This window comes from Taudactylus pleione, unplaced genomic scaffold, assembly GCF_031769625.1.
Source record: "Taudactylus pleione unplaced genomic scaffold, aTauple2 ptg000041l, whole genome shotgun sequence".
NCBI classification, from domain to species: Eukaryota; Metazoa; Chordata; class Amphibia; order Anura; family Myobatrachidae; genus Taudactylus; species Taudactylus pleione.
The window spans coordinates 8,709,886-8,737,485 of NW_028284443.1; the positions used below are offsets into that span (position 1 = coordinate 8,709,886).

A 27,600-nucleotide genomic window follows, 5' to 3' on the forward strand; every position below is an offset into this window, starting at 1 on the left:
AGTGTGCGACAACAGTAATATCCACTTGATGTCAGAACAACAGGTTAGCCTGCCTATCACCAGGCTTTCTGTCAGGACGTCGAGTGACAGCGATTCCCCTGCCTCGAAAGGAAGCTCAGGGAAAAGAGAAAAAAATCCCTCTAATGTAGTACATTCACCACTCCCTGCCATGCGAAAAGGACAGCATATAAAATAATTATAATGCCACCAAAAGCGCTGTTCACCATAAACATGTCCAAGTAAATTGTTTATTGGAAAGTAATCACCCTGTTAATGATGTATAGTCCTGTCTGGCTTTTTCTAGATTTGCTGTTCCATAAAATAGAATACCACAGTTCCAGGTGATCCTTACTTGAATCCCAACAATTGGATAATCAATCTGAAAAATATAAAATCGTATCTCCCACTTCCCATGTCATATGGAAAGAAGTTTGGGTCGATACATATAAAAAGTGCTAGTGCAGAGACCTTTTGACAAGGGTAAATATTTAATATAAAATCAAAGCACTCACAATAGAAACAATAAATACAGGCATGTAATCAACTCTTTCTCCAATTACCAAGGATGGGAATCAAGAACTCTCCTACCCAGGATCCAGCTGAAATATGGATAAGATCAGCACAATAGTCCGGATATTATGAGTCTTTAACAGGTAGCAAGAGAAATAAAAGTCCCATGCGAAAAGGACAGACCCGAGGAGACTTAGGGCTTGATTCAGCAAGGATCGCAATTGCAAAGTTGCACGCAGGCATATACTGTAGTGTGTAGTGCACGCAGGCAGCTTTGAAATTGTGTCCTTGCTGATATGGTAATGCAGCAGAAGGCATCACACCTACTGTGCATTATCATCCGAGCTGCGTTGTTGAACGCAGCATCGGATAGTCTGCGTAACATCAGCCAGCTAAGGTGACCCATGGGGTCCTGCAGAGGAAGAGGCCAGGATATCTCCATCAGGCGACGGAGATCCTGGCCTCTTTTCCTTCCCCCCCCGGCAACATGACTCTGTTTCAGGAAACAGAGGGCATCGCTGCTCCCTCCCCGCCCACGAACAGCAGCAGACTGTCAATCACTGAGTCTGTGAGCGGGATCGCACACCCATTCTGATCATGCGCAGAAAGGGTCATGTGCCTGAATCAGGCCCTTAGATCTTCAAGGTAAAACTGGCAAATACGGGCTTTTCCTCCCAGTTGCCTGAAAGATAATTTAGTAAGTAGTGGCAAACAGTGTATCACCCTCAAACGGGACAGCTTCCAGGGTGTGCTTGGATTCCGGGTCCGCCTGCCAAGATCGGACAAAGCTAGCGTCTGGTCGATACTGCCAGAGCTGAAATCTTTGGCAACAATGAGGCTACATCCAAAGTTGTGTCATCTATAAATAGTGAGGTCTCAGATTCTGATTCTGCCGAACTTTTACCTTTGGTAGACCATACCAAGGGTAAAAGTTCATCAGAATCAGACTGCATGCCCGAAGCCAATTGCTTAGTCCAAGATTCCAGAGCTTTGTTTACCCATGTAATTGCCAATGCCGGAAGTAAAGAGGCTCCTGTTAAAGAAAAAATAGATTTAAGTAATGCTTCATTCTTTCTATCAGACTGATCCTTTAAAGACACTGCCTGCATAGTAGGAAGATCTGTAGCTATCGATAGGTGCATCTACACAGGGAGTCACTTCCCACCAGGTAATGTCCTCATCTAAAAATGGACAAAACAGACTTAGGGGCTCATTGACGTATGCACAATGCTGATTGTAGATTCCAGATTATCGGAATCTGCGCATGCGCCATATCCATTCTGCGAATGTGCAGAACTGGTCCTGCGTGATTGCTCGCAGCTCCTTCTATGCCTCCTCCTTATTGCCAGGCAGAGGCATTTAAGGGGCAGTGGGGCAGTTTCCTGGTCTCGCAAGCCATCCAGCCTGAGTAAGCTGCGGCTTACTCAGCTGGCCGGCGGCCCGACGCCAGTGATCCTAGGCTGCGACCTTGGTTGCAGTGTTAGGTTCGCAAATACAGCAAGGGGTGTCATACACCTCTTGCTGCATTTGCATATTAGCAAAGACGGAACTGCAAAGCTGCTTTTCTATCCATCATTTAACACATACAAACACCGGTCCCCACACTAATATAACTTACACCCCTACAATCCCCAATTACCCCCTATTCCCCCCACCCCTCACTATCAACACAAACATAAAACCCCAATCACCCCAACAACACCACCATGCCCGACCATTGTAGCCACAGTCACCCACCCCCAAATTCCAACACACTCATGTGCGAACAATTGATCCTCAGTACCCATTCCCACACAGGATCATTATTATAGTTACTATATCAGTGTCCGGACAACATTTACCTAGAGACCCTACAACAGGTTTGCAGCCTTTCTACCCTTACCTGCCAATAGCCTCTCACGTGATCTAGGAACCTGTCCCAACCACATCCACAAATCCACCAGCTACACTGCAACCTAGAATTCTTATCCACTACGATTGCAATACCTGCAAATTTCCAATTTGATCCTCCATCTCTATTTCCGCACTCACCAAGATATTTAGCAATAGATATCATCAACACACACACCTACTTCATCATGATTACCCCATCCACTCAGCTGATCGGAGTATCTCATCATCATCAACACACACACACACACACACACGTTAATGATTACCTCAGCTAATCACAGCACGAGCCATTAGGAAGTCACACCTCCACCATCCAATGACGGCAAATCAGGAAGTGATTTAAACAGTACATACCCACGCCTGGAAATCTTTGACAAAGGCATGCTGTGCTGAAACGCGTTAGACCTACCAGGACCAAGCTACATACAGCTGTCACACATCAACGCCAAGACATCGAAAGTTAACTGCTACGGTAACCACCACCCTGCCAACATTACCACCCCGCCAACACCACCGGCAAGGTGCCGCCGCGCACCAGTACGAGCGAGATGAACCACCAGTGAAAATACCCACACTCATGATCCTACTTTGAGAAGCCAGGACCGAACGGGCACCACAGCACAATGCCCCCGGGCCAACACCAGCGCACCTAAGCGACAAGGACACGAGGCTCCAGCTGGACCCCTGCCCCACCCACCACAGTTACCGGTAAGTTATAAAGTCTAAGCGGGACGCCGCTCTAGCACTAGAACACCCTGGACTGTGCATCCACGGAGCCAGCCAGGCTGCCCCCACCTTGGAACTATTCAATTCCCCCCCCCCCCCACCAACAGGGTATGGACTTTTCACCTTGGACTGTAACGAGCATCATATGGTTCCGAGCCCAGGAGGGACTTGCACAAGTACTTCGAGCACTGTGTCTCTTATTTGTACACTGCAATAAACACCTGTTCGCCCTGTATTCACTGTCCAGTATTTATTCACGCCAGCATCACACACCACCCCACACCAGTATAGATTGCCACACACAGCCACCCCACCTCACCTCACGGGCTTCCCCAGTCTTCCGATCCGCTCGCCCCCCCCCCTTCCCCCCGTACACCCTCACCCCCGTCCACTTTTCCCCCAGTCACCACCGTCCCCAACCTATACCTGTGCAGCGCTACCCTTCCAGACCTTCAGATACCCATTTAGAGACCGGACACCTCTTAGGGAAGCTGCGCACAGACTACCTCCCCGCTCCCCTCAGCCACCATCAACCCCACACCCTCCTTCCTGCAAACCCCCCCCCCTTCCCCGCTCCAACCAGAGTGCAGTATTCAACCATTGTTATATAAAGATTCCAGTCCAGAGGATGCTAATGGATCCCCCTGATCCCCTGGAAGGAATCATTAATTTCAGACTGGCGATCCACCCTTCTGGCCAAGTCGGCAATAGTGTCTGCCATAGATTTAGCTCACTCTGGGACAATAGAATCCCGAGTCGCGCCCCCGAGTTGTCTCTCACGTGAATTGCCCACATTCTGGTGGGTTCAGCTCCCTCCAAGGGATCCTGAAATGAACCCTGTCCAGTTTGCAGCAAGGGAGGTGTGGAACTCCATGTTTCACTGTTGCACAGGCCCAGCTGCAACTCATCACTGAGCAGCACAGGAAGGGTTTAAAACCCTCACACACTTGTTGCTCATTGCCCTGATGCTGATGAGCAGCCAGGTAGTAGCTACAGTGTTGTAGTGCCAGGGTCCAAGGGCTATGCTGGGAGAGCATGGTCAATTGTGTCTGCAAGCCACTGCTGACTGCTAAGCACAAGTAGTGCTGGAACCTTTTAAGTTTGTTTTCTTATTTTCTGTTATGTGCCTGTGTGTGCCCAGGCCTTTGCTGACATATGCTAAGGTGCAGTATTTGCTGCCATTAAAAGCCACTGCTTTACCAAGTACCTGCCTGTCTGGAGTCCTCATTTCAACTCCCAGTGTTACAACAGTTTAACATTACACTTAGGGTTCTTCCTCTGTATTATTTTAGTCATGTTTTGTGTATACTTTGAGGCTTATTCTCCCATTCCAGCCATGCCGCTAGACAAAGAATTCAGATCAGGGAACTGGTGCAGTGTGCAGTTAATTGTCGCTGGATCAGGACTGCTGGCAGTGGGTCACGTGTGCCAATAGGTCTGTCCGACGCGCGTTTCGCCTCTGCTTGTTCACAGTACAGCAAGTGCTTTTCCTTTTCTTCTTGAATTAAAATTTATCTCGTTTGGCTAAGGAGAGCACCACTGACTGACAAACCAACCAACCATAGTACCCTTACAATTACAATCCCCTTACTTTTTAGGGGAAGCGTTGACCAGATATAACTCATTATCTATTCAAGTGACCTATAGTTAGTTAGAAGGAATTCTATCAAACTACTATAGGTTTACTTATTACCACCTCTTATACCCATCTCCTGTGTGCTCTATACACTTATCTACACACCTTTCTATCATAATCAGCATTAACTTCTTCAGCAATTTGTGCTACAGTGGCTCTTTTGCGGGAAAGGACCAGACGGGCTAGCCTTCGCTCCCAGCCTAGTATTTACCACCTCTTGACAGGTTCCACTGCAACAAAATAATCATGTTATTCATTTCACCTATTAGTGGTTTTAATATTATGGCTAATTGATGGTATTTGGACAGAAGTTTGACAATAAAAAAGGTTGACAGTCAATAGGTCGACACCAAGTGGTCGACAAAGGGCAAATGGACGACATGTTAGAGTTAGGCTGCCGGAGGGAACGTTTAGGGTTAGGTACAGGAGGGAAGGTTAGGGTTAAATTTTAAAAAAAAAAGTGTTTTTACTAGTACCCATATTGTAGTGTGCTGCTTGCTTCTGTGGATAGAGTGTGTAGGTATAGATATATGATATATAGGTTTTATATTGTTTATTTTCGTAACATAACAACAAGAGGTGATAATTCTTGCCACAAAACTACCACCTCCTTAGTGTAAAACACACAGCAATCACAGTCATTTTAAAAAGGTGTGTAATGCAATATAAGTTGGAAAAGACAGGGCTATTTACCAGTCTCCAGTGTCTCAGTAGATCTTAAACCCTGTCACAACTTGCTTCTGCAAAGGAGGATCACTGTAGGGCCTAACTGAAAATATGTTAAGTATGTAACCAGAAAGGATTGCAAATGTTGTAATTTCATAGCCAATAGTAACACATTGGAGAGAGGCGTTAACACAGTCCAGCACATTGCATCATCACATGTTTATATCTGGGAGAATTTCACCACAGCATACACATTCACATCCAAATACCACTACTACAGAAGTACATCCAGTCACCATTATTTCAGAAACCAGATCGAACACTTGGTACTAGATAGGTGAAAACTTACAAGTCATTGAACTTCTCCAGTGACATGTCAGGTGTAAATACATCCAGAAGGCCGATTACCTGCAAACACGATGGTACAGGGAATTAGCAAAAGGTTATTAATGGGAGAATTAAGCAAATCAATTTTACATCTATATACACACATACGTATCTTTACATATATTTCTATTTTTTTTTTTTTTTCCATAGTACCTACCACACTAAATGTACAAACAACAATGCATCTTTCTATACTCCTTTCACCCAGGAGACAGCACCAAAAAAATTTAACAAAAACTTATTTACATGGAGACTGCCAACAAGGGATGTCCAGGGGGCATATTAATGCACAGTGGCAGAGACAATAAGATTACAGCAATCCAATTTATTGCAATCCTAGTTTTTAACCAAAAATTTGGAAGGGTTTTAAAGGGGAGAATTCAATTAGCCATGAAAAGCCAAGATTGGCGAAAAGCGTGATGATTTTGCCTCATTAGCCTGTTTGGACGTGATGTTTTCGACATGCGTGTCCCCACCTAACTCCGTATTCAAATCCAAAACAGGCGAAAACGCAGGTAGGCGAATGTATTTAATAACGAAACTAGCGAAAAGGACAGCATATTTTGGGAAAATCAGTCTGTACCCCAAAAAAGCCTCACTGACCCTCGAAATCAATATAGAAGAGTATTAATAGCCCTAATAAAATTATTTAGTGATCTTAAAATGAGTCAAATTGTTGTTATGCATGTTTGCATAAGTGTGAAAAAATTATATAATGCAATGTTTTTTGAGAAAAAAAAAAAGTACAGCAGTTAGATTTGGGGTACATGTAAATGGGTACTAGTATATTTTGGTGTCTCTAAAGTGAAGATTAAAAAATCTCAAAAATATACCTGCTGCAGCTTCCTGCAATCTTAAAAACCCCAAAATACCTGGCCCCTACTTTTTACCCATTTTCCAACACTTTTTACATTTTCACCCCAAAAATGACATGTCTTTTTTGGGGTGAATTAAGATCATTTTTTTTTTTTACTAATTAGTCATTAGGGGGGTGTGACCTGCCTTTTTCTGGAGAAACTTCTTCTCCTGTTTTTGCCTATGGAGTTTTCGCCTAGGCAGAAACTCCTGGGAATTGAATACGGAGATACTTTGAAAACAGGTGAAAAGCGCAAATTGGCGAAAACGTCTCGCCGATTGCCGCTCTTCGCCTCTAAATGAATTCGGCCCTAAGGTCTCTGTGGTGGTGGGGTAATGTTATACTTTACTATTCATTACATATTTGCAGTGAAAGTCTGGTTGAGACTAAGGGGCCTAAGTATGAAGCTTGTTGCAGTTTCTGCATAATTGTATGAATTGCTGCTTTGCAGTAATAGCACAATACAGGAGATTTTACAGAAATGTCCGGCAGAGTGCTAATTAGCACTGCAGATCACAGTCTCCATTATTATCAATGGGGAGTAGGATCTCAGCCCTATGTACTAAACTCCAAAAAGCTAAGCTTTCGGATTTTAGCACGGGTAGTTTACACCATCTTTAGATGGTGTAAACTTCTTTAAGCCTGTGGTGGTTTACGAGCAGGAGAGAGAACTTTCAATCTCTCTCCCGCAGCCAACGATATAACTCGCAGTGCCGGGTACATAACTCGGAGGGACAGCGAATACCGCAACCGCTGTCCCTGCAAGTTCCCCTTTGTACATTGAGGTGATATTTTCATGAAAGCATCCTCCGCGACATGAAACCTTAATAATGGTGACAGTTCCGCGCTTAATACATAGGCCCCTTAATGTATTTTACCTTCATGGTTCAATATTCATAGTAACATTCTCCATTTGAGAGGAGGTTATATTTATGTTCTGAACTTTTAAATCTGTCAAATCATGCTACATATGTGACTAATGGTCTATAACCTCTTAGGAGTATCGAGGTAAAGTACGTTGGAGGTTTGCCTTTTCTAAAAAAAATAAACTAACAGTACTGTTATAGACCTTATCTGTAGGACTTCAAAACAATGGTAACACATGACACATGTTGCTCCCAGAGAAATATATATAGAAGATGGAATAGGGTTTCTGTAAAGATCATTCTCTTTGTACTGTATTCTATTTCAAGGTTAGTGGATGCTACAGAATATAATCATTATGCTGTCTTATGTGGTGTCACTGTCTCCATGGTAACATGATGTAAAAATATTAAAAACATATTTCACAGAAAAGAAATGTCCTTCAATTGTGTAACAAGGAGCCAAGGTATTTCATTATTGCTAAACCGAATAAATAATCATTTCAAAAGAACTAAACTTTCCAACCAGGGTAAATATATATATTAAAGCTTTCATTTGGTGAATATGATACATTACTCTGTAACAGACATCCAGTGAAGTTACTCGATGTGCATGCATGACTGGTTATACTTATTGCCAAATTCAAATTATTAAAGTGTTGCCTCAATACCGTCACATCAACATTATGTACTTGGACACATCTGTATCGTGGCTTGTGCTGCGCTAGCTCAATATTGGAAGCAGCCTCTTCCCCCTCCGTTCGTTAAAGTGTTTCACAAAATTAATTTTAATTTTCTGATGGAACAAAATCTATGCCCTACTCTACTTCCACCTCCTCCCCATTGGTGCAGTGGAGAGCTTGGAATGACTATGCAGCAGATGGAATTCTGGGCCTGATTCAGACCCGGTCGCAAGCGGGTCGATGGTGGCCCAGAGCGCATGCGCACGACGGAGCCGGCTTCGTCGTTGTGCGCATGCGCGAGACCCGGATAGCGAGGAGCAATCTATCGCTCCGGATCTCGCACCAAAAGGTGCGTGCTGTCGATGTTGAGTGACAGCATACCCCCTTTGGTGGGCGGGCCGTGGGGTTGGCTGCCCAGACGGAGGCGTTCCCATGAGAATGCCTACCGTTTGGGGGCAGCCCCACTGACATCACAAGTCATGTCAGTGGGAGAGCTTTCGGCTCTGTTGGAGCCGAAAGCTCTCTGGGGCTTGTGGCCACGAGACCCTACCACAAGGGTCTCGTCGTAAGCCCGATGGTCGCGATGGTCTTGACCATCGCGACCATCATCCTGGCCGCTCGCATTAGCTGTGGGTGGCAACACAGCGCTCAATAAAAAAAAAAAAAAAAAGATGCCCTGATTCAGAGCGACTGGCTCTGAATCAGGGCCTCTGTTTGAATGAATCTCCAACTTCTAATTGACTTTTGTTCAAAAAAGGTCATACTTAGGTGTTTTTTTCAATTGATTTATTGAATTCAATGTTATTTAATAGTCTCACATTATGTATACTGATTTTTGTGTGCTATGTACCCCCTTCTTGTTTTTTCCCCCATCAGATTTTTTTTTCTGTATCCCTAAAAAATTTTCAATAAATATTATTGATGTTAAAAAAAACAAAAAAAAATATTAAGTGTTGTGTCTGCAGATTGAGTGATCTGTAGATATATCTGCAGATGATGGTCGTTCATACACAATGAACGGCCATCATCTGCTTGTGCCCTCGGGTCCGGGGGGGAACCCGGTGGCCATTTCGGGGCGTGTCCCGCCCCCCTCCTCGCGGCTGCTGCTGTGCGTGTACAAGTGGTCTGCAGACCGCCTGTACAAACTTGCCGATGGATAGATATGTCTGCAGATATATCTGTCCATCGGCTGTGCAGCACAGCCAATGCGATGTTGGTGAACGCCGACGTTCACAGACATATCGCGAGTACGCACTGGTCGACGGGCAGCAGATACATTGGCCGATTAATTGATCGCCCAATGTATCTGTCAGTGTGTACCCAGCTAGCTTTAAGTAGCTGAATGTTTGGCAGAATAAAAATATACCAATATCTGACTTCACAAGGAGATACTAAGTGGCTACATGTGTGCAGCTGTCTGCAATGGAATCTGTAAGATTTACCAGTGGAAGGGATTCCGGCGGTCAGAATGCCGACAGCACCATCCCGATGGTGAATATCCCAAAAGGTGCCAGTAAGTAGCCTAACCCTCCCCCAGTGGTGCCTAACCCTAACCCACTCTTCCCGCACCCTAAACCTAACCCTCCCTGTTGGTGCCTAACCCTAACCCACCTAGGCAAGTCCCTAAAAATAACCTCCCCATCCCCGGCCTAAACCTAACCTGCATACTTACCTTCGGGATGCCGATGTCGGTATCTTGAGCTGTTGCTGCCTAATCTATCATCTCCCTGCAGTCCCAGGGAGCTCCACAAAGCTGGTGAGTGTTTACTATAAAAATGATTACAATAAACAAAGAAAATGTTTATAAGTTATAAATATCTTCTTTGCATTATTCTAATAATTTTTATATCAAATCTCAGGAGTATGACAGGGGAGGCTCTGTCTCCTCTGCCTACCCTGACTGCACGTCCCTGCCTTGTACTGCACTGGGTCCTGCTCCAAGACAAGTGTTACGCCCCAAAATAATTGTAATTAAATCAAACAAATCTGTGTCAGATGCACAAAAATGGAATCGGACAAGAAAGGGGTTGCATTATGATCTGATAGAAGTTAAATAGGACACTGAGTGATAAAGACCTTGGCAACAAACGGCCTGATAAGTCTAATACCCCTTTCACACTGAACATTAAATTACCGGGTAATTCACTTTCATCCGGTAATTTGCTAAACGACCCGGGATTTTGCCCTGTGTGAAAGGGTCATCCCGGGACTGAATTCCCGGGTCTCCCGGGTTGTTTAGCAAAGTACCAGATAAAAGTGAATTACCCGGTAATTTCACTTTCAGTGTGAAAAGGGTATCAGACAGAAAATGGTAAAAAAACCTGGCATGCAAATGTCGGGTAAAAGCCGGGTTTTTTGCCATTTTCTGTCTGAAAGTGGTATAAGTTTACTACCCATGTGAATAGCCAAATTGTAAAGTGATTAATACCTCTTTTCCACCAAAAACCCAGGTCCGACCTGGGTTTTTGGACATGGTTCCAACCCAGGTCAGACCCATTTATACCCCTTTTACACCGGAGCTAAAACCCGGGTTTTTGAAGGGTTAACCCGGGCAGCTCCCTGGTGTAAAAGGGCAGAGGGTTGGATCGCCGGGTCGAGTGACCCGGCAATCCAACCCAGGTAACTAGCAGGGTTTAACACGGGCGTAGCCCGTGAAAACCTGCTATGGGAACAGCGCACTCCGGGTCACGAAGACCTGGAGTGCACTGCTAGCCGGCCGATTGGTCCGGCTTCAGTGGCGCTTGGAGATGACGTCATCTCCAAGCGTCCACTTTCACTCCGCAAAAGCCGGGTCTATGCAGACCCGACTGCGGTGTGAGCCGGCAAAATTCCGGGTCTGATCCGGATAGGAACTTTGTTCCAACTCCGGGTCAGACCCGGAATTTAGGTGGAAAAGGGGTATTACACTGCACCTTTGATCTGGGTTACTCCCAGATCAGCCCTGTTCACACTGAACTCAGGTCTGCCCTGCTAAACCTGTGAGGTCATAAAAAGTGGGAGGTGAATGCTCCACAACCACCAATCCGCTCATTTTAGGCATGATCCAGGTCAGATAACCCGGGTTGCACCGTTTACACTGCACCATTACCTGGGTCCATCCTGGGTCCAACCCTGGTAGCTACCTGGGTTGGATTGCAGGGTCACTTGACCCAGGTTATTTTTCAGGGACCCTTTTACACTGAGCTGCGACCCGGGTAGACCCAGCAAAAACCCAGGTTTTTGCTCTGGTGTAAAAGGGGTATAAGTCACTCCCCACAGAGACCAATTGTCATAATCAGCCCATGAGTGACCATCTGGTACTAACAAGGATGACATTTGAGCAAAAGGGAAATGTTATTTATATGTGAGCTGGTTAAAAGCAGCTTTAAGAGTTCCCCCCTGAAAATAATTACTCTCATACGCAACAAAATCAGGAGCACTGTATTATTGTTGTCAGTGTATAATGTCACATAGCATAAGAATCTACAGCAGGAACTGCTAATTAGATACTTACATTCTCATGTTGCATATGCTTCAGAAGCCTCAGCTCCCTATATGCTCGTTTTGCAAAGAGATCAGACTGAAAAGGACGGTACAGCTTCTTGATGGCTACTTTTATTCCAGTTCTATTGTCAATAGAAGAGCTGTAATACATAAACATGCAATTACATGTCAGATTATGTAACCACTGGAAAGGCTGAAAAAGCAGAAATACAGACAAACACCAGTGTAGTCTAGTTTCTGTTATACACATCATACTAAACCCTGTAGGATTTGCACGATTAATTTGTTCAGTAGTTTTAAGTGAAAAAAAGAAAAAAGTTTGTTTGTAACTCGGTACATACAAACCTCCCACAGTTCCTCATCTCTATCCCACACAACCGGTGTGCCTCATGCAGCAGAAAAGAGACCCTGGAAATATACAACCACCAGGGATGTGGATTGAAAGATCTACAGTAAAAAGGTAAACAATGTCTAGATAGACACCAGGTGTTAGACAGGCAATAGGTCGACAGGGACAAAAGGTCGACACACTAAATATAGACATGTAAGAAGGTCGGCAAGTATAAATGGTCGACAGGGTCAAATGGTCAACATGCATATGGTGACGTGAAAATGGTCAACGTGAAAATTGTCGACACGTTTTGTTTTTTCTAACCCTAACCCTCCCTCCAGGTGCCTAACCCTAACCGTCGGGGTAGGTGCCTGACCTTAACCGTCCCTTCTAGTGCCTAACCCTAACCCTCCATTAAGTGCCTAACCCTAAAAAAACAACAACAAAAAAATCACGTGTCAACCATTTTCATGTCGACCTTTTGACCCGGTCGACCATTTGTACATGTCGACCTTTAGTGTGTCGACCCTGTCTAACATCTGGGGCCAAATGTAATGGGGTGAGAGTTTAGAAAATGTGAGAGTTTAGCAGTAAAACTCTCACACTAAAGCTGCATACACACACAACGATTTTGTTACCAACGATTTTATGAACGATTTTTATGAATGATTTTCTGTCAGATTATCTGTCAGATTTTTTTAAAGTGTAATGAACGATTTTTATGAACTACAAACGATTTTTGCATATTCCCTTAATGAAAATCGTTCAGTTGACAAGTCTGACTGAACTACAAACTACAAACGTGAACGCGCATGAACGATAATCGTTCATCATTTGACTCAGAAAGTGAACGATTTTTTTAAACGATATCGTTTAGTGATTATCGGTCAAAAAATCGTTGTGTCTGTATGCAGCTTTATACATTGAACGAGTTGTATTTTCAAAACAGGAAACACCTGGATGAGAGTTTAAATATTGAGAGTTTTTGAGTCTGAACAACATGAAAGTTTGCATGTTCTGTGACTTTATTACATTGGCTGAGTTTAAAAATGTGAGAGTTTTCTAAACTCTCACCCTATTACATTTGGCCCCTGTTGTCTATCTAGACATTGTCTACCTTTTTACTCTAGATCTTTAGACCGGATCCCAACCACCAGAGCTGCAAACCTTGCCATGTATCTGTTCTCACAGTCACAGACAATGTAGATAGACAGAATTCCTTTTTGGTCTAAATGCCTTTGGTATCAATTTGCAGATTATTCATTTATTCACCCCTCCAGTGTTATGCTGAGCATTGGTATATCTCAATCACCACTTCTGAGATCCATATGAATATGACTTACAGCTCAAAAGTAGGATTAAAGTATTTTGACCAATCCTTTGTGCTAATTCTGTGAACTACGTTTCTGCATTTTCCTTCTTAAATGCACCACCAAGTCAATCACATGGAGGAAAGCTAGTTAGCTATAGACCATCCAATTTACTGACATTTTCATTAAGCTCACCTGTTCCATAAATAAAAGGACATAAAGAACATGCTCTATTGGATCCATTGGCAGCAGGATATTTGTCTGTGGCATACTCAATAGGGGGTATATTTACTAAGGTGCTGGGTTTTCGAAGTGATGTTGCCCATAGCATCAGATTCTACTTAACATATATCTAGCACCCTCTAGAAGATAATAGCTAGAATCTGATTGGTTGCTATGGGCAACATCTCCACTTCTAAAAACCCACACTTTAGTAAAATATACCCCTAGGTGTCTACAGGTTTTCTAGGCAGGAAGGGCAAAGCTTCTTACTGCCCTATGTATCTATTGCTATGGTTGCATAGTATATGAGCTGTAAACCCAGAAGGAACTGTAATGTGTCTAACTGAACAGCTTTCTCAGAGCCTGGTATTCTGGTAGACTGTTTTGCTCATTCAGTTACTGCACTGGCTCTTCTGATACTGCCACTATGTACTCTGTATATTACACATCTCACTACATTTCCTGGTTACTATAGAGCAAAACCATTAAACCAATAATCATTGTGCATGCATTTTGCAATTGGATACGGTATGACTGGCAGGAAATATCAACAGATGAAGGCACTGTTAATAGCATACAGAAAGAGGTCAGGTTGGCAAGGGTGCCATTAAGGAAATTAAATTGTTTTGTTAATAATTAGCTCTTAATGATAACACTCTAAAAGCTCTACAGCAGGGGTATTCAACATCCGGTTCTCCAGCTGCTGTGGAACTACACATCCCAGTATGCCCTGCGTCAGCTGTGATATTAGGGCATTGGTTCTCAAACTCGGTCCTCAGGACCCCACACAATTCCCGTTTTCCAGGTCACCCACAAGGTGCACAGGTGTATTCATTACTCACTGACACATTTTGAAAGATCCAAAGATGGAGATTATTATTTCACTTGCGATTCTGTGAGGAGACCTGTAAAACATGCGCTGTTTGGGGTCCTATGGACAGAGTTTGGGAACCTGTGTGTTAGGGCATCCTTAAACTGTGGCAGGGTATGCTGGAATGTGTAGTTCCACACCAGCTGGAGGGTCACATGTTGAATACCTCTGCTCTATAGTTTCCATCTGTCACTCTACCAATCATGTAGCTCCACACCTTAGTATCACCTCCATTTCAATTGTATAATTCAATCCAAGGAGTGGTCAGTACTCAATCAGGTGTAGAGAACAACCCATATTTGTGGATAAAATGTTACTATAAGAAAGTATATCCCTTTTTATATATAGCAGAGTCTCTCTTATGTTAGCTCACAAGTCTTGAGGTTGTTGTGCTTCCAGAGCAAAATGCAGCATACACCTTGCAGAATACTGTTGCAGAATAGTAATAGCAACAGTGTTTGTGGATGTGACAGATCCTGTTACTGAGCTACAACGGGGCAGATACTGACAGGGCAGTGCGAATGCTGCTCCTGCCAGTGAGTTCGAATTTGCCGTCAGCTGTTCCTATTGCTCAGATGTAGAATAGTGGACCAATTCTGTAGCCTTAATGTGTTTCACCGAACACTGCGGCTTTCTCAAAAAGCCGAGGTGTGTGTTGAAACGCGTTAAGACTAGTGTGTACTGATGTAACATGTAAAGGCTACGGTGTATTGATGCAACATGATTCAATGTATCTGATTTTTTTTGCAAACACTTGGGAGTGCCACCTATTATTTAGATTACACTACTCATAGGAGGAAGGCACCTGGACACTGTATAATTCGGTAGACTGAGTGCCAGTCCTATCAAGATAGGCAGATCTGCTTGAACCAATACTGCCAAACTTAGCACATGTGCACATGTGTGGGAGAGGCACATTAAACATGCAAAATATGGAACATATTTAGTCTAATCTATAGAGACATATAGTCCAATTTTCTTTTCTACTAACGACCACAAATTTAAATGTGCTCTAACATTGTAAAATCACTATTAAATTGAATTTGCATTTGTAATGTACATTACTGAGTCTTCAGACCGCTCATGTGTCTCCAAAATTTCAGTCATGACTATATGTTAGGCGACAGTAGTATTGTAATGTGACGTCTGAGAGCAGTTTAAAATATGAATATGAAAAATTGGCATGTGACTGTGTAAATTAACGTTGGGTATTTATTGCACACCATACTTAAAAATAGCAGATCATACTTACTTTTGTCCCAACCTCAATCCTCAAGGCACACGATCAGTCCAGGTTTTAAGGATAACCATACTTGAGCACAGGTGACAAATTAGTTTTAACCATCTGTGCTCAAGCATGGACATCCTTAAAACCTGGACCGGTAGTGTGCCTTGAGGACAGAGGTTAGGAAACACTACACTACAGTCTCGCTCCAGACTGTCACTCCCAGCACACAATGCACCCTCAAGCCACAGTGTATTATTACTCCAGGCAGATCTGCACTACTACACAGAAACCACAGTTGTGAGATCACTGGATTTGTGGGAGTGGCTCTGTCAAAAGCAATGAACACCATGTCTGTGAGCGCAAAATACCAGGAACCATTCCAATTGCTTCAGGACAATGCATTAAAGCACAGGCAGCATGCCGGTGAGCAGTCCACTCTTTTTTAGATCATATAAATTATTCATTTTTACACAGGTCTGAACAAAGGTCAGCCGTTATTCAATAAATGTTCAAAAATGTTTCTTTAAGGATAGGTCCAAAATTCTACGATCAGACAAATGAAAGGGGAGAACAACTGGAAGAGAACAAAACACACAACAACATAGTTTTAAAAAGAAATAACTGTGGCGGCAGCACACAAAATCCCCCTGCCCCAATCAAAACAAATAGAACTCAATGTCTGTGTACATAGTATAGACAGGTAAACCATAAAACTAGTTGAAAGTGTCGCTCTCTGCTCTGGTGCTTCTTGCACACTCAGCTAATGCAACAAACCGCAGAGATACAGACCAAAGTGTGCTAGAAGCACCAGAGCAGAGTGCCAGCCAAGACAGGAAAGGGTGTGACAGGTGCAGGGTGCCAGAATGAACACTAAAACAGTATTGGACCTTGCCTTTGAAAATAACACCAGCTCTAGTGCTCATAGCCTAGACTTGCACCAGCAAAAATCGGGAGGGCAAAAAGCGTGGGGCCACCCTGAAATTGCTGCCACCAGCACTAAAGCTATGCCAGACACTGATATTATACAAAGGAAATCTGTTCTAGTCCCATGCGGTCCAATGCTATAGCATCCTATAGATTGTAAGCTTGCGAGCAGGGCCCTCTTACCTTTATGTCTGTCTCTTACAACCCAGTCTTGTTCTATTAATGTTGTTTCAAATTGTAAAGTGCAATGGAGTATGCTGCGCTATATAACAAACTGTTAATAAATAAAATAAATAAATAACTAGTGCTGGTCAGCAGGGGCTGGCTGGCTGGCAACTTTTAGCCTTGGGGGCAAATGCATGCAGGCGGCCCTGGCAGAGGAGTAGCGTGTAGCCAGGGTGTCCGAAGAATATGCGTGCTACGGCCCCCCCCCCCCTCAAGTGTTCCAGGGAGGAGGCGGGTCCATATGGGATTAATGTAAGGTAAAAATAAAGATTAGGGCAGCCCCTGTCGTAGTGCCCATATGCAGTGCCACAGGAGAGAACACCCTTATGCAGGCCTCCAGTAGTGCCCCCAGTAGTAGTCCCCCCCCTTGTGGTGCCCCCAGTAGTAGTAGTCCCCCCCCTTTGTAGTGCCCCCAGTAGTAGTAGTCCCCCCCCTTTGCAGTGCCCCCAGTAGTAGTAGTCCCCCCAGTAGTAGTAGTCCCCCCCTTGTAGTGCCCCCATTAGTAGTAGTCCCTCCCCTGTAGTGCCCCCAGTAGTAGTCCCCCCCCTTGTAGTGTCCCCAGTAGTAGTCCCCCACCCCCCTTGTAGTGCCCCCAGTAGTAGTAGGCCCCTTATAGTGCCCCCAGTAGTAGTCCCCAGTAGTAGTAGTAGTCCCCTCCCCCTTGTAGTGCCCCCAGTAGTAGTCCCCTCCCCCTTGTAGTGCCCCCAGTAGTAGTCCCCTCCCCCTTGTAGTGCCCCCAGTAGTAGTAGTCCCCCACCCCCCTTGTCGTACCCCCAGTAGTAGTAGTCCCCTTATAGTGCCCCCAGTAGTAGTAGTCCCCTCCCCCTTGTAGTGCCCCCAGTAGTAGTAGTCCCCTCCCCCTTGTAGTGCCCCCAGTAGTAGTAGTTCCCCCCCTTGTAGTGCCCCCAGTAGTAGTCCCCCACCCCCCCTGTAATGCCCCCAGTAGTAGTAGTCCCCCCTTTGTAGTGCCCCCAGTAGTAGTCCCCCACCCCCTTGTAATGCCCCCAGTAGTAGTAGTCCCCCCCTTTGTAGTGCCCCCAGTAGTGCCAGACCCCCCCCCCAGTAGACACACATAATATAAAAAACAAAATAAAAAAATATGAGATATGGTAAGAACTTACCCTTGTTATCTCTATTTCTACGAAGTCCATAGGGTTCCACAGGATACCGTGGGGTATAGGTGTGACGTCAGTCGCCGAGCACCATAGAGTTAAGCTTTTCAGCCTCCCAGGATGCACTAGGGTCCCCCTCCTATACCCCGCCCCCGAACCAAGGCACCTCAGTTAGCTATCAAGCCATAGGCCGGAGGAGGAGAAGGAAGAGAGAGAAAAAAAGATGTGGACACATACAAGAATCACATTCTCACCAGAGGGAGACGGAAAACCGGTGACCAGAGCAAAGCCCATCTGCAGCACAGGTGCGACAGGGCGGGAGTCCTGTGGAACCCTATGGACTTCGTAGAAATAGAGATAACATGGGTGAGCTCTTACCATATCTCATATTCTACTTCAGGGTCCATAGGGTATCCACAGGATACCTTGGGGATGTCCCAAAGCAGTATCCTTTAAGGGTGGGGACGCTCCTGTGCAGAAAGGAGAATCCGCCGCCCGAAGGAAGCATCCTGAGAGGCGAAGGTGTCAAACCTGTAATACCTCACGAAGGTATGGACAGAGGACCACGTAGCAGCCTTGCAGATCTGGACTGCAGAGGCACCACGTCGAGCTGCCCACGAAGGACCCACAGACCTAGTGGAATGAGCCTTCAGAGAAGGAGGAACCGGTAGGCCTTCATGAAGATAAGCTTCAGAAATAGCCATACGGATCCAGGCTGCCAAAGTTTGCTTTGAAGCAGGCCAACCCTTTTTACGGAAGCCATAGAGGACAAACAAAGCGTCCGACTTCCTAAACGAAGAAGTGCGGTCAACATAAGTCCTTAAGGCCCGCACAACATCCAAAGAGGACTCACCCACGGAAAGACCCGGTGAGTTAAAGGCCGGAACAACGATTTCCTCGTTAACATGAAACTGGGAAACAACTTTGGGAAGAAACTCGGGCCGAGTGCGGAGCACTGCCCTGTTCCCATGAAAAACCAAGAAAGGGGGTTTACAAGAAAGAGCCCCTAAATCAGAAACACGTCTGACCGAAGCAATAGCCAGAAGGAAAACAGTGTTAGCTGTTAGCCATTTAAGATCCACTGAGCCCAGTGGTTCAAACGGCGGTCCTTGGAGAGCCCTCAGGACCACAGCCAAATCCCAAGGCGCCACAGGTGGAACAAAGGGTGGCTGAATGCGGAGAACACCTTGCATAAAGGTGCGCACATCCGGGATTGTAGCAATCCTACGGTGAAACAAGACAGATAGGGCCGAAACCTGTACCTTCAAAGAAGCAAGGCGAAGCCCATGATCTAGTCCCGCTTGCAGGAAGGCGAGAATCCGAGACAGACGAAACTCCAGCGGTGCATAACCTCTCGGTCGACACCACTGGAAGAACGTATGCCACACGCGATGGTATATCCTCGCGGAAGACGGTTTCCGAGCTCGCAACATGGTACGCACCACAGAGCTGGAAAACCCCCGGGACCTCAGCATGGCCGTCTCAACAGCCACGCCGTCAAAGACAGCCGAGTCAGGTCCGGGTGAAGACAAGGACCCTGAGACAGAAGGTCCGGTCGTAGAGGCAACCGCAGAGGACTGTCCACGGACAGACCCTGAAGGTCTGAGAACCAGTGCCATCTGGGCCACGCGGGAGCTATCAACAGGAGCGTCCCTCCTTCCTGTTTGAATTTCCGGATTACCCGTGGAAGAAGGGAGACCGGAGGGAACAGGTATGCGAACCGGAACGTCCACCGGACGGACAGAGCATCCACCAGAGACGCCCCTTCGTCTCTTGTGCGAGACCCGTACACCGGCAACTTGTTGTTGTGCCGGGACGCCATGAGGTCGATCTCTGGAAGACCCCACCTGTCCACCAGCAGTTGAAAAACGTCCGGGTGCAGAGACCATTCCCCCGGATGAACGTCCTGGCGACTTAGAAAGTCCGCCTCCCAATTTAGCACTCCCAGGATGAAGACCGCTGATATGGCCGGAAGATTGCGCTCCGCCCAAACCAGGATCCTAGAGACCTCTACGAGAGCCGCCCGACTGCGAGTTCCTCCTTGCCTGTTTATGTAGGCCACGGTGGTAGCGTTGTCTGACTGGACCTGCACCGGGTGACCCTGGAGAAACCGATGTGCCTGCTGGAGAGCATTGAAGACCGCACGGAGTTCCAAGATATTTATTGGAAGCTCCGCTTCTGTCGGCGTCCACCTGCCCTGGAACAAGTGTGGACCCGAAACTGCTCCCCAGCCCCGAAGACTGGCGTCCGTTGTCAACAGGACCCAATTTGGAACCCAGAACGGACGTCCCTTGTTGAGGTGGGTCGTCTGTAACCACCAAGCAAGGGACAGGCGAACCTCCGGGGTGATCACAATCGTCTGGGACTTCAGAGACTGAGGCAGCCCGTTCCACTTGGACAGGATCAGGTGCTGCAGAGGTCTGGAGTGAAACTGGGCGAATTCCACCATGTCGAACACCGACACCATGGAGCCCAGTAACCTCATCGCCGAGTGTAGGGACACCCGGCGGCTATGCAGACAACTGCACACCCTTGACTGTAAAGCAGAGATCTTGTCCTCCGTCATGAAGATCCTTTGCTGTCCCGAGTCCAAGAAGGCTCCAAGATGCAGAATCCTCCGAGACGGGATTAGAGTGGACTTCTGCCAGTTGATTAGCCAGAATTGCCGTTGCAGCAGTGCAATGGTCAGATCCAAGTGGCGTAACAGGAGCTCTGGAGATCCTGCCACCAATAACAGGTCGTCCAAGTACGGCAACATGCAGACTCCCTGCAGCCGCAGAGAAGCCGCCATGACCGCCATCACCTTGGTGAAAACACGTCGTGCTGCCGCCAGGCCAAAAGTTAACGCCCGAAACTGGAAGTGGTCGCTGCGGATTGCAAACCTGAGGAACTGTTGATGGCGCAAAAGAATAGGGACATGCAGGTAAACGTCCTGTATGTCAAATGACACCATGTAGTCCCCAGGTTCCAGCGCCAGAATGATGGACCGTAGGGTCTCCATCCGAAAATTCGGAACCCGCAAAGACTTGTTGAGTGCTTTGAGGTTGAGAATCGGACGATACGACCCATTGGGTTTCTGTACCAAAAAAAGATTTGAATAGAAACCCTGGCCCCTCTGGGAGAATGGAACAGGCACTATAACTCCAGCCTGGAGCATAGTGTGCAATACCTTCCGCAGCTCCGTAGCCTTGTTCCGGTCTGATGGTAGACCCGTGGTGAAGAATCGCGCCGGGGGTCTGTGCCGGAAGGAGAGGGCGTACCCGTGGGAGACCACCTCGAGAACCCAAGTGTCTGTCGTAGTGGCCGACCAACACTGGGCGAACTGCAGCAGGCGGCCTCCCACCCTGTGATCCCCCAAAGGGAGGCCCGGACCGTCACGCCGCAGGCTTGTCATCTGGCTTGGGGGCCGGACGTCTGGTACTCCATGCCTGCTTCCGGGGCTTGGCCGATTTCTTAGGGCCAGCCTGTCGAGGAAACGACTGTGGTTTGGGCCTGCCCTGGGCCCTAGATGACCGAAAGGACGATGGCCCAGAACCAGCCAGCGTGGCCACAATCTTATCGAAGAGAACTTCTCCGGTAAACGGCAACGCCTCCAGACCCTTTTTGGAATCTGCGTCCGCCTTCCAGGATCGCAGCCACAAGGTGCGACGAGCAGCCACCGCTGCTGAAGAAATTCTAGACACCAGAGTACTAATGTCTAGGGCCGCCTCGTTGATATAAGTGGCCGAATCACGGAGATTACCAATCAACTCCGCCTGTTCGGCCGGACAGTCGGAATCAAAAGAAGCCTCTAATGAATCCGCCCAGCGCTCCATCGCTCTGGCAACCCAGCAAATGACCATAGCCGGCCGTGCTGCCCCCCCCGCAAGGGAATAAGCGGACTTCAGGCAGATCTCCACCTTGCGGTCCGTAGCATCCTTAAGGGAGGACATGGATGGCATCGGCAATGTGGCACTACGGACAAGACGGGTCACGTGAGAATCCACCTGTGGAGGGGATTCCCACTTTGCAAAATAATTATCCGCGAACGGATAAGCCACCGCCAGGCGTCTCTGCGGCTGGTATCTTTTGCCAGGCTGTTTCCACGCCTCCTCTAAATGGTCCACTAACTGACCTGAAAGAGGAAAGACTGTGGCATCGCCCTTCACATCTTTGAAAAAGGCATACTTAGATTTAGCCGCTGGGGGAACTTCGTCCTCAATCACCAAGGTTGTGCGGACCACCCGAATAAGTCCAGGAATATATACCTTGGACTTAGCATCAGCGTCCTTACTGCGGAGAGGTTCCTGATCGTAAGGATCCAGAATCTCCCCATCATCAGACGTCCCCTCGTCATCCTCATAAGGAGCCGACAGAGACGCCACCGGCCGTTTATGCGGCCGCATCACAGACTCCCCTTGCAACACATCCGACAAGTGCTGTACAGAACTCGTCAGGGAGTTAACCCACGCTGGCTCCTGAGAAACCGGGAGCGGGGAAATAGGGAGACTGTGGGGTACCACCAATTGTCGTGGGAAACCCTGCATGGGGGACGACACCACTGACTGCTGGGACAAACCCATCGGTGTAAACGCGGGCTGCGGAGCTAACTGGCCCACTAAGGCTGTAAGCGCCTGAGCGAAACAAGCCCAGGGCGGCTCCTGTACCGGTGCGGTAAACATAAGCGGCCGCGCCATGGACAAACACTGCCGGCAAAGGCCCTCCGCGCTACCCTCCCCCTCCGCTAACGGTACTTTACACGTAGTACACTGTAGCCGGAGAGGAAAATCACTTTCAGACATGATGGCACCAAGTATGTGACCCCTCTCACCAATTATATAGTAAATAGGCGAGAGACCACCCTGCAGCACCGCACCGCAAGGGCTTAGCAGAAAGAACAGGGACAGAATAAAGCTGACAGTTTAGAAGAAAAGTTACAGGCAGCAGCGCTAGCACAGTCACATACAATGCAAAGAAAATCAATTCCTGCACTAACAGCGCTGATCACTCAACTACGCAGACACAGGGCCTGGTAGGACACAGCGCTGCATACACAGACCTGACCACAGCGGAGGAGAGGTATGCGGGGACCCAGACCACGATGCTTCCGTCCAGCGCTTCCAGCAGCGTTCACCATGCGTCCAGAAGAAGATGGCCGCCGAGGAGCAGAGAGGAGGCTGGCCTGGGGGAGGAGCGCTGCCACAGGACCAGTCGGCAGCGTGCAGAGAGGGCTGTGTGCAGCGGGGGAGGCGCCGGCTGTGAGACAGTGAAGGCGCGCTCCCCTGGCATGCATTTAACCCCTGGGACGCCGCAGCGCTACCGCTCTGCTGCGGTCCGCTGTCCCAGGGGGTAGTGGAAGTGCAGGTTGGTCGCCTGGCTCCACGCTGCAGCCAGTCCCCAGGGAGCCCCCTGCCTGGGGACTTAGGACCATGTGACCAGCGGGGACCCACCGCGGGACCCCGCTGCTTACCTTTGGCCCCCTTGAATCCGGCCATGGTCCGGAACATCTGGGGTCACCGCCAGCTGTGACCCCAGACGCTCACCAGCATCCCCGGATCGGTACCGGCGTTCTGGTACCGGCGGGGGTATAGGGAAGACAACATGGACGTCAGGACTGACTGTCCATGCTGTACATCCAGATGTGCAGCCACAGCTGCATAGGAGAAAGCTTCAGGGGCTCTTCTAGCCCCCACTCCGACAGGTGCACCCGACTCCGGCCGGGCACCAAACTAAACTGAAGTGCCTTGGCTCGGGGGCGGGGTATAGGAGGGGGACCCTAGTGCATCCTGGGAGGCTGAAAAGCTTAACTATGGTGCCATGCGACTGACGTCACACCTATACCCCAAGGTATCCTGTGGATACCCTATGGACCCTGAAGTAGAAAAACTCACTTACCTGAATCCCCGCTCCCGCCGCCGCCATCTGCTCCTCCGTCTGTCCTCCCGGTCCGGGCCGCTCTGCATTATGGGAGAGACGTCATATGACATCATGACGTCTCTCCCATTGCCCACTGCGGGAGCTGGAAGATGGAGTGGCTCCCGCAGTGGGCGCAGCAGCAGCAGCTATTGAGAGTCTGACAGACTCTCATTGGCAGCTGCTTACAACAAACACACAGCTGCCGAACTCCGTCCGGTCAGCGCTACACACGCGGTGCAGTCTGTGTCACAGTGACACAGACTGCACCGGCCCGCGGCCCGCATGACGCTGCGGCCCGGGGGGCACATGGCACCCTGCCCCCCGGCCCAGCCCGCCACTGCTGGTCAGCACAGGCTGCACTCCCTAGTGCAGGCATGTTAAACTCAAAATTGCAACCGGGACGAATATTCAAGGTCTAAGACTGTGTGGGCTGCAAGAAATAAAAAAACTAAAAAGTCTTATATGCAATTTTGAAAGGTTTATTATCAAGAAAAGCCAACTATAAAGTTTAAAGCAAAGAGATGGCAAGTATCGTTAAGAAAACATTTATGCCGGCCATACACGGGGCGATTTGAAAACGTACAACACCTCAGTACGTTTTCAAATTCAGCCCGATGCATCGCATGCTGCTGTGAATGGTAAACGATGCATCTTACAAGATGTTTAGTTTACCTATTTAACAGCATGACGGATCGCAGATCTTATGGTTTTTCCATAAGATCTACAATGCCGATGTACGATGGCGGGGACGTGCATCGCCGTTGTACAGCATGCCAAAACACACACGATATGCACGATTGATCATTGTGATCGATCAAGATCGTGCATGAAATCTTACCGTGTATGGGGGCCTTAACTTTAATGTTTTCTTCCCAATATTTGACATCTTTTTGCGGTCACCAATTTTACAATTTGCAGGAGAAATCTTATTGGATATGAGAACTTTTAAAACTGAAACAAGATGGCGGATGGACGGACGGACGGACGAGGAGGACCACCCAGCTGACAGTCTCCCATACCCAACCCTACAAAATATACTAATTTTACAGAATAGGCACAGTCACAGTAATCTTAAATAGAATATTACACAAAATGCATATTTATTATGGACATAATCTAAGCCTAAATTTTTATCATAAACTGAACATTTTACCTCTTACCCTTTATTGCCATGCACCTATTACGTAGCGGATTAGTAGGTTATGAACCAATGGCCTCACTGACTAATAGTCATGGGCTCCTAGGAAATAGATAGACTATATTTCCACTAATAATTATTCAACCTACAAATTGGCTGCCTCCATTGTGTGTAGGCGACTGGTTTTAAGGGCAGTATACAAATGGATCTTTGATCATTCCAAAAGAACAATTAGTGACCAAAACACTATTGCAAGTTCAGAAGTAATATACATCTTTGTGAATCTAAGTTCCCAGCTATTTCTATCCGGCAAAGGTTTGGAACAGGTGTAGTATAATGTTTTTTTTACATAACATGACTTAACATTATCAGTGGACATCGATAGGACAAAATAAACAATTGAAAACAATTTTTTGGATATGAATTGGTCTTTACTCCACTGCAGATGGTGCAGACCAATTGCATCTCTAGATGTGTACCGCTTTGCCCTGCCTTACAGTTAGGAAACCATGAAGCAGTAGTCCCTTTCAGTTAATTCATCACAGCAGAGCTCTGCCTCAACTTAGTGATTAAGGGCCTGATTCAGACCCACTCGCGAGCGGCTGTCTGCTCGCAAGTGGGTCGATGTTATGGACTGAGCATGCGCACGACGGAGGGAGCTCCGTCGTGCGCATGCGCCAGACGCGACGAGCGAAGGAAAGTCCTTCGCTCGTTGTGTCTGATCAAAGGGGGCGTGCTGTCAATGTTGATTGACAGCACGCCCCCTTTGGTGGGCGTGCCGGGGGCGTGCCTCCCTGACGGGGGCGTTCCCACGGGAACGCCTCCCGTCAGAAGCCGGCCCACTGACATCACTAGTGATGTCAGTGGGAGTGATTTTAGCTCTGATAGAGCCAAAATCACTCCGGAGCTTGCGGTTGAAAACCTCAACCGCAGGCTCCGGCTCGCAAATTCGATGGTCGCGATGGTCTCGACCATCGCGACCACCACAATGCACGCTCGTATAGCCTGTGGGTGGTGACCCACAGCTATATGAGCGTCCAGGAGGACGCTCCATGAAAATGGAGCCCGGCCCTCATTCAGAGTGTGCGCTCTGCTCAGAGCGTACGGCTCTGAATGAGGGCCTAAGTCTGAACTTGTAAAATCCACACACTAATCTGTGCAATTACCATTTATAGCCTTCAATTCAAGGTGGTGGCTGGCAATTTTGACTTTGCTGAGAGACATTTCCATCACCTAAAACAAGCTTTACATAAAAGAATTCATATTTCTACCAGCCAATAGTATTTACCAAACTGATATCTCTAAAAACACTGTTGATAACTCGACAATCAACCCTACCCCACAAGCCCATGGCCTAGGTGTCATCCAGGACTCTGAACTGTCCTTTGTTCCCACATTCAATTTGTTTTCAGATCACATTACATCGATTATCTCAAAATATTGACCTCTCCGGTTAGCACAAGATTTGTGTCTCTCATCCATATGCATCACCTGTTCCCATACACTGTTACAGGAATTCTCTGTGGAATGCCCTCCCACGCTAATAAGACTTTCCTCTAGTCTCCAAACCTTCAAGTTTTCCCTGATAACTCATCTCTTCAGGCAAGCTTTTCAAATTCAGAACCATGGACATAACCTCCATAAGCTATCCTACCCTATACAGTCCACATATAACTTTACATATTTTGTCTTTCTTCACTTTCACATCCTCCTGACCCTTGGCCATCATTCCTGTATGACTGGATCATACAGCCCACCAATAACCTCTGCAAATCTGGCTTGACCATTATGCAATAGGTAGCACATTATCCTTGTGTATCAGTGCCTAGTTCCCTATAGATAGTAAGCTTGTGAGCAGGGCCGTCTTACCTCTATAGGTGCATACACACACGATTTTTTCAACGATTATCGTTCATGCGCGTTCACGTTTGTAGTTTAGTCAGGCTGACCAACTCAACGATTTTCAATAAGGGAATATGCAAAAATCGTTTGTAGTTAAAAAAAAATCGTTCATTACATTTAGTAAATGAACGATTTTCGTTCACTTTTCCCTTGAGAATATGAAAGAAAATAGTTTACTAAAATCGTTCATTTACTAAATCGTGTGTGTATGCAGCTTATGTCTACCTTTTACTAGCTAAAAAATATACAAATAAGGTGTCTGCGCTAATCACTATATAGAAAAACATAGGCTGTGAAAATTATAAATATATTATTTTACTGAAAATATGAAAAAATGAACTGCAGTTCAACTCTAAAAACATATATAAACATTACACATTGAATGAAAAAAGAAATTGAATGTTACATGAATGATCTAAACACATACTGTTTCCAATATATCATAGGAAGATAGATTTTTTAAACTCTTTGTAGAGCCTTGATGGTAATCAGCATATGTTGCTAATGGCAACCAGAATGATATCAATATGTAAAGTAGGTATAATGACTCTGTTGAAACCTGATATAGGGTATAGTGACTACCTAAATTACGGACCGTGGAGCTAACAAAATCTTGGTATGGTGAATATAATTGCGGGGGGTCTCCAGACCAAAACCACCAGTACAGTATCTCACCTGTCCCAGTGGACTCAAAGCTCCAAAGACTCCCTAGGAACCAACTGCTCCTGCGACTCCCAGA

At 46.8% G+C, this 27,600-nt stretch overlaps 1 protein-coding gene across 1 annotated transcript in view; it reads right to left on the bottom strand.

Moving 5' to 3' along the window:
• Positions 1-27,600, bottom strand: part of MAPK12 (mitogen-activated protein kinase 12) — a 99,152-nt gene that overhangs the window by 61,807 nt on the left and 9,745 nt on the right. Inside the window, exons 2-3 of the mRNA XM_088457627.1 lie at positions 11,714-11,843; positions 5,781-5,839 (exon numbers count right to left, since the gene is read on the bottom strand). Coding sequence (XP_088313753.1) covers positions 5,781-5,839; positions 11,714-11,843 — 189 coding nt within the window. The remainder of the gene's footprint in view (positions 1-5,780; positions 5,840-11,713; positions 11,844-27,600) is intronic.